Source organism: Gekko japonicus, unplaced genomic scaffold (genome assembly GCF_001447785.1).
Source record: "Gekko japonicus isolate JY-2015 unplaced genomic scaffold, Gekko_japonicus_V1.1 scaffold1481, whole genome shotgun sequence".
In the NCBI taxonomy this organism is placed as follows: domain Eukaryota; kingdom Metazoa; phylum Chordata; class Lepidosauria; order Squamata; family Gekkonidae; genus Gekko; species Gekko japonicus.
The window spans coordinates 224137-232124 of record NW_015170326.1 but is presented as its reverse complement, the minus strand read 5'-3'; the positions used below and the strand labels follow the sequence as shown (position 1 = coordinate 232124).

Here is a 7988-nt window from a genome sequence, read left to right as displayed (position 1 = left end):
GTTAAGCCTTTTCCGGTTCTGCGAGCTTCTCTGTTAACCTCCCTCGTTTTTGTTGTCTCGACAGGTTTCTCCGGGGCACCTGCAAGAAGACCGACGGGACGTGTCCGTTTTCGCACAAAGTTTCGAAAGACAAGGTCAGTTTGGCTTCGGTCAGGCGCCTCCTCGAGGAAAGCAGCTGTTCCGGGGGGGGGGGCTGCCAGGGAGAGCCAAGGGCCGCGGCATTTTAAATTGGGTTCATTTGGGATTTTGCTCTACAAGCTCTTCGGGCTCGTGAAGGGTCGCTCCCCGTAACGAGAGCAAAGCGCGCCTCCTAAAATACCCAATGCATCGGTATTTTAGCGCGATAAGCAGGCCCCCGCGTTCACAGCACCTGCGGCTGTCTGCCGCCTCGCCGATGCTTGAGGGTGCAAGGGAAAGAACACCCCAAGGACGGGCCGCCGGCCGTCACCACGCCAGGAAGGGTCCACGGACAGTGCCTGCCGAAAACTCGGGAGCCAGAGAGATGGGTCATTATTTATTTGTCCAAAGCATTTATCGGCTGCCTTTCTACCTTGCCGGACTCAAGGCAGCTGGCAATATAAATAAAACAGCAGTTATTAAAAAGCACACTAAAGACTACCGTTTAAAATCTCCAATTAGGACTTCCAATGTGTGTGTGCGTCAAGTGAACATAACAACATAAGAGAAACCATGATGGATCAGGCCAGTGGCCCATCCAGTCCAACACTCTTGTGTCGCACAGTGGCCAAAACCCAGGGGCCATCAGGAGGTCCACCAGCGGGGCCAGAACTCCAGAAGCCCTCCTGCTGTGCCCCCCAAGCACCCAGAATACAGAGCATCAGTGCCCCACATATAAGGACATAAGGGAAGCAATGTTGGATCAGTCCAATGGCCCCTCCAGTCCAACACTCTGTGTCACACAGTGGCCAAAACGCAGTTGCCATCAGAAGGTCCAGTAGCAGGGCCAGAACACCCCCCCCCCCAAGCACCCAGAAGACAGAGCACCCCTTGCCCCCGATTCCACCACCACCTCCTGTGGCAGTGAATTCCATGTGTTAATGACTCTTTGGGTGAAGAAGGACTTCCTTTTATCTGTTCTAAGCCTACTTGTTGGGTGATAGTGAGATATTGAAAAAATGGTATTTAGCAGAGATAAAATAGTCCAGCAGAGCCAGAGTAAAATAATTCAGACTGAGAGTCCATGTGTGATTAAAATGTAAAGTTTTTACTAAATTCTAGCATGGGAAGGGTAACTGGGATTAAAATAGCAACAGAGCATAATCGGCTACATCCTTACTCTACAGAGACAAAACTAGAAGAGGAGAGAGTATGGCTGCTCTTCTTCTTCTTCAGAACACCAAACAAAGACGGGAAGAGAAGCCATAAAATGCTAATACACCTTGACACTTTAGTCCCAATCAAATTCCTAGATCAGGGAGAAAATTCCCGGGCTTTCTACAGCTAAAGAACATTGGTTACATGAGAAACATGTGACCTCCTGTGAGTAACAGAAACAAACATTTAACCCCAGATATACTGATACCCAACATTACTGCTCATTAAGTCAAGTCGCATCTGACAGTGACCCCAGCAAGGGGCTTCCAAGGCAAGTGAGAAGCAGGGGGGGGGTTGCCCTTGCTTTCCTCCGCAGAGCCTTCCTGGGTGGTCTCCCTCCCAAGGACCAACCCTGCTGAGCTTCCGAGATCTGACGAGATCGGGCTACACCGTGCTGCCTTCCCTCTCCGGGTCTGTCAACAGATAAAGGCTAAAATTAGTCAGATGTGATCCCAAATAAAACTGTCTCCAGCTGCTTCCTAGAGATCGAAAGTGAGGGGGGCAAAGCCTACCTCCCTGGGGAGGTTGTTCCATTACTGCGGGGCTGCCACCGAAAAGGCTCTCCCTCACGGGCCCACCAGCTGAGCCTCTGTGATTGGTGGGACGGTCAGGAGGGCGCTTCCCTGCGATCTAAATTCCCAGGCAGGAACACATGAGAGAAGACGATCCTTCAGATACGCCAGTCCCAAGCCATGGAAAAAGAAGAAGAGGAGGAGGAGGAGATTGGATTTATACCCTGCCCTTCACTACCTGAAGGAGTCTCAGAGCGGCTGACAAACTCCTTTCCCTTCCCCTCCCCACAACAGGCACCCTGTGAGGTAGGCGGGGCTGAGAGAGCTCTTGACAGAAACTGCTCTTTTTCAAGAACAGCTCTTATCAGAACTATGGCTTGCCCAAGGTCATCCAGCCAGGTGCAAGTGGAGGAGTGGGGAATCAAACCCCGTTCTCCCAGATTAGAGTCTGCGCTCTTAACCACTACACCAAACTGGCTTTAAAGGACAGAACCAACAACTTGGATTTCCCATGGCCGAAGGTGGGACTGGCGGGCAGGAACAGAACAAATTAAAGTGGAATTTTGCATTTTTTGCAGAATTCCGCTTTCCTTGGACCATGGACACAGTGGGCGCAGAACTTTAATTCTCAGCATGGACACAACCCTGCATTATGTTGAATGGGGGGGGGGGATGCCTAGTTATTCCCAATTGTTGATCAGGTTGCTTACACATGTATCACTCAGCCATTATAAATTGGTGCTGGCAAGAAGAAGAGGAGGAGGAGGAGGAGGAGGAGGAGGAGGAGGAGGAGATTGGATTTATACCCCGCCCTTCACTACCTGAAGGAGTCTCAGAGTGGCTTACAATCTCCTTTCCCTTCCCTACAACAGCCACCCTGTGAGTTCGGTGGGGCTGAGAGAGCTCTTTCGAGGACAGCTCTTGAGACAACAGCTCTCAGAGAACTGTGACTGACCCAAGGTCACACCAGCAGCTGTATGTGGAGGAGTGGGGAATCAAACCCCATTAAGCAGTACACCGAACTGACTCCTAACCACTACACTAAAAGGCCCTGGCCTCGATGGCCCAGGCTAGCCCGATCTCATCAGACCTCAGAGGCTAAACTGGGCCAGCCCAATTTAGGGCTTGGATGAGAGGCCTTAATGGAAGACCGTAGTTGTCACGCAGAGGCAGGCAATGGCAAACCCACCTCTCTTTGTCTCTTGCCCTGTCCTGGATGGCCCAGCCACGCCTGGTCTCGTCTGGCCTTGGAAGCTAAGCAGGGTTGGCCCCGGTTAGAATCATAGAGTCCCGCCTACCCAGCGGTCTCGAAAGCAACCTAATTGCAAGTAGGTAAATGGGTACCCACCCTTAGAGAGGTGGGGGACACCCTGTGTGGTTGGCTGAACCGCTGGGGGCGGGGTGTGTGGCCATATGACACACTTCCGGTGATGTCAGGGGGTGTGGCATATGCTAATGAGGTATGCTAATGAGTTCCCCTAGCTCTTTTTCTACGAAATGACCCCTGACTACACCAAACTGACTCCTAACCACTACACTAAAAGGCCCTGGCCTCGATGGCCCAGGCTAGCCCAATCTCATCAGACCTCAGAGGCTAAACTGGGCCAGCCCAATTTAGTGCTTGGATGAGAGGCCTTAATGGAAGGCCATAGTTGTCATGCAGAGGCAGGCAATGGCAAACCCACCTCTCTTTGTCTCTTGCCCTGTCCTGGATGGCCCAGCCACGCCTGGTCTCGTCTGGCCTCGGAAGCTAAGCAGGGTTGGCCCCGGTTAGAATCATAGAGTCGGAAGGGAGCTCCAGGGTCATCTAGTCCAACCCCCTGCAGAATGCAGGGAATTCACAAATACGTACCCCCAGTGACCCCTGTTCCACTTCTAGAAGATGACAAAAAAACCTTCCAGGATCCCCAACCAAACTGGCCTGGAGAAAAATTCCTTCCTGACCCCAACGGGGCGATAGGCATTTCCCTGGGCGTGGAAGAAAGGGCCACGAGAACTAAGCACTGAGGCAACCCTTCCTGCCCTCCCTCTCATGGTCTGCCCAAGTTCACGGAATCCGCATTGCTGTCAGATGGGGCCATCTAGCCTCTGCTTGGAAACCTCCAAAGAAGGAGAGCCCGCCACCTCCCGAGGAAGCCTGTCCCACTGAGGAACGGCTCTAACTGTCAGGAAGTTCTTCCCAATGTTCAGCCAAAAACTCTTCTGATTTAATTTCAACCTGGTCTGACCTGAATTAGATAAGCATATGGAGCAGAGGTCCATCAGTGGCTATTAGCCACAGGGTACAGATAGGGGCTCTGGGGCAAGTGATGCTCTGTCTTCTTGGTGTTTGGGGGGGGGGCAACAGTGGGAGGGCTTCTAATGTCCTGGCCCCACTGCTGGGTGGACCTCCTGATGGCCCCTGGTATTTCTGGCCACTGGGTGACACAGAGTGTTGGACTGGATAGGCCACTGGCCTGATCCAACATTGGCTTCTCTTCTGTTCTTATGTTCTCTCTTTGACAGCCCTTTTAGTGTTAGGATGGGAGTGTTGGGACGGTTAGCGTTTGGACGGGAGACCACCGAGGAAGTCTGGGGTCGCGACTCGCAACGCGGAGGCAGGCAACGGCAAGCCACCTCTGAACCTCTCTTGCCTTGAAATCCCCACTAGGGGCTGCCATAAGTCGGCTGTGGCTTCACGGCTCTTTCTACCAGCAGCAGCAAAAGGGCAGCCAGTGAGTGAATTTGAGGCATCCCCTTTGCTTCCCATACAGGGGTCTGGAGGTTCTGGCCCCGTGGCTGCACCCCCATCGTCCCGGTGGAAGATCCTGCCTGCCGCGGCCTTTGCTGAGCTGGGAGTCCTCTGTCCGTGATTTATAGCTGCAGGGGAGCGGCTGGGGTGACGGTGACACTCGCTCCTGTAGCTTCCTGTTAACCTGGCGATTACCAGGAGAGGTGATGCTCGCCTCATTTGTCAAAGAGAGTAGCTGGCGAGTTGATGCCTGCAGTGCAAATGGCTTTTCCCGCCGCCCTCGGGCTTCACTCCAAACGGGCTCTGCCGTCTCCAGAGGAGCCCTTGCTTTTAGAGGCTGCTTTCCCGTGGCCGGCGGGCGCCTGCAGGATCCGACCCCCTTGCCCAGAGGCGTCGTGACCCTCCGTCTTTGCTGCTGTGAAGTCGGAGTCCGCTCACCTCCGAGTGGGCGTGCAGCTTGGAGATGGGGCTCTCTGTTGTTTTATCTGTCCCGTCCCGATCAGCAGGGTGTGGGCAAAGCACCGTCTTCCCCACTGGTTTGGTATTCACTGCTGTGCTCTGACATTTGCCCTAGAAGTGCACTGCAGAGAATGCCACACTCAAGCAAAGGGGAGGGGGAAGCTACATTATAGACTGAACCTCTTGGCAAAGGTCTTATTGCCTGGAGTTGCTTTGAGCTTGGCGTGTGCTACTAGCGATGTGTTTTTTCCCCAAGTCCTGACCAAGTCATCTCCGTTTCAATGTGTGCTTTGACTGGACAAGGAGTCCCCATCCCTCTTTTCATGGATATACTTTGGGTAGTTCTGTTGGCCCATCTAGGGCTCTTTCTGCAGCAGGAACTCCTTTGCATATTAGGCGACACACCCCTAATGTAGCCAATCCTCCAAGAGCTTACAGTAGCCCCTGTAAGAAGAGCTCTGTAAGCTCTTGGAGGATTGGCTACATTAGGGGTGTGTCGCCTAATACGCAGAGGAGTTCCTTTTACAAAAAGAGCCCGTAACTTACGCACAGTTGGGAGCAGGCCAGAAGCGGGTTTTTCCCCAAGCCACCTCCCCGAATCTCAGACTTTGAGACGACAAAAAAGGCCGACGGGTTGTCGGGTTCTTGCTTCGAGGAGACTTGTTGGAGTAGCTGCCCACTGAATGGATTCTAAGACGGGTTACCTGTAGCCAGTGTTCCTTCTAAGCTGAGTTAGTGTGAGCTAGCTCACAGGATTTTTTAGCCTCCGGCTCACACATTTTTGCCTTAGCTCAGGCAGGAGGGCTCCAGAGCAAACTAATTACGCAACAGAGAAAGAGCGCAAACAGATGGGAGGGAGGGAGAAAAAGCGTGCCTCCCCTTTGCTTCCCCAGCCGCCCTGCCGGGAGCTGCACAATATAGGTGAAAGAGCCGAATTTGGCTCCTGAGCCACAGTTTGGCCACCCCTACACTAGAATGTGTGCCCAGTGAATTTCAGGACAGGCTGGAAGGGCTAAGCAGACGAACAGGGGGGAAATTGCATCCCGCAGAAGTGCAGCACCCATAAGTGGTTCGTTGCAATGGAAAGAAATTTCCAGAAGGGAACTTGAGGTGGGGGCAGGAATAAATCATGTTAAGTATGAGCAGAAAGAGAGAGAGAGCAGAGGAGTAGAGTGGCCGTGGCGGGGGCTGGTTCCAGTTGAATTCCCACTAGGCCCAGGGCTGGAGTCCCTCCACCAACACCGGTCCTGACGCCTGGCGAGTCACCTGTGTCCGGCCCTGGTTCCCAGCTCTCCACTCTTCTCAGCAGAGGCGCCTGAACGAAGGGAGTTTGAGAGGTCATGTGCTCAGGAAAGAGTCAGAGGTCGCGTGAACCAGCTTTGTCACGGGAGAGCGGGGAACTCCCCCTTCCAGAGAGAAGTCCCGCGGATAATTCTCCTGATCCCCTGCAGGGAGGTGGAAAACGTTCTTCCAGAGGGTCTTTGCTTTCCCCATTTTGCTCAGTCCCCTGATTCGGCCACAGACCACGCAAACAAATCTGAGGCCTGAAGCGAGTTTGCAGGATTGTCACCCTGGGGACCAATGCTCCTTCTAAGCTGTGGAATCTTGTGAGCAAAAATCCTACTATGTGAGCTCCTGGCATTAAAGTTGTGAGCGAGCGATTCAGCTGCTGCATCAGTTAGTTTGCTCTGGAGCCCCCTCCTTCCTGAGCAGAGACAAAAACGTGTGAGCCGGAGGCTAAAGAACTGTGAGCTGGCTCACAGTGACTCAGCTTAGGGGGAACACTGCTGGGGAGACTGGATGTGTAAACGGGCTTTCCAGCAGGCAAGCTTTCCTGTTCAGCTGATCCTTTTTCTTTTTCACATTTTTATTCTGATGTTTGGTTCTCGGAAGGCCTTCAGGACAGCTTCCGTCATCAAACGGTGTAGCGGCCTCTGAGATCACAGCTAGCAGGTTCCCATTTTTGACAAGCTGAAGCAAGAGAGCCCAAACTCCTTCTGGAAATTCACTTTGCTGTGTCTTGCTCACAGCCTGAAAGAAGGCTCTTCCTAGCATTCCGATTCACCTGGCGCTGCCGACCTGAACAGTTTCTCCCCATGAGGGGCTGGGGAAATTGCAGAAAGGCCTTCTGGACCCCTGAGCAGAGCCGCTTTGCCCCAAGGGACCTGTCTGATCCCAGGGGGCCAGGGCGTTGGAGAGCGGGGCGTTCCGTTCCCCGCATGCGTGAACGGCTGGGTCTGCGGATGAAGGTTAGCGAGAGGCTAGGGCCGGGGCCGAGACAGGCTGCTGTTCCAACAGCTTTTCCCCTTGAGGGACTTGACAAGAATCAGCATTTTTCTCCCTAATAGAGCTTCAAAACTCTGTTGTGAGCAATTTGGAAATTCACGTCGAGTTTCGGGTTCATTAGCCGCCGCTCTCGGAAAGACGCGAGCATATTCGGAGCGGCCTAATATGGCCGCGGCGCACTAGCGCCTTGCATTAATGTTATTGTTATTTGCGTGGACATAGCGGGGTGCAAACAAGGTTAATTGAAATGAGAACGGCGCTTCCTCTTGGTAATGGCTCAGGCCTGACAGCTGGGAGGAGCTGGGCTTTGCATAAGAGCGGCTTTTATTATCCCTTTTTATTAGAGCTAATTTGATCCCTATATCAAAACCTACATTAAGGGAGTCGTTTGCGGTCACGCCACCGCCGACTGAAAGACCGCCCCAGAGCCCTGTCCTTTGTTTTAATGTCTGCAGTTAAAAGACAATTAAAAATAAACTCTTTGCTTTTTCCCAAGCACCCTTTGTTTTCGTTTCTGTGGGTGGCTCTCGGCGTCCTCTCTTCCTGTCCCCCCCCTCCCCCTCGCTTCTCACTCTAGTGAACTAATTCAGTTAAAGCTTTAACGTGTCCTTTGGGGGAAAGTCAAACCTCCCCCCCCCCCCCCCCCGCCGCCCCCATTAACGGTT

The 7988-nt window shown here is 53.1% G+C and overlaps 1 protein-coding gene across 1 annotated transcript in view; it reads left to right on the top strand.

Moving 5' to 3' along the window:
- The window catches only part of ZC3H3 (zinc finger CCCH-type containing 3), a gene marked incomplete at its 5' end in the record, with an annotated part of 348088 nt that overhangs the window by 218567 nt on the left and 121533 nt on the right, over positions 1 to 7988 (top strand). Inside the window, one exon of the mRNA XM_015418106.1 lies at positions 65 to 134. Within this exon, the coding sequence (XP_015273592.1) occupies positions 65 to 134 (70 nt within the window). The remainder of the gene's footprint in view (positions 1 to 64; positions 135 to 7988) is intronic.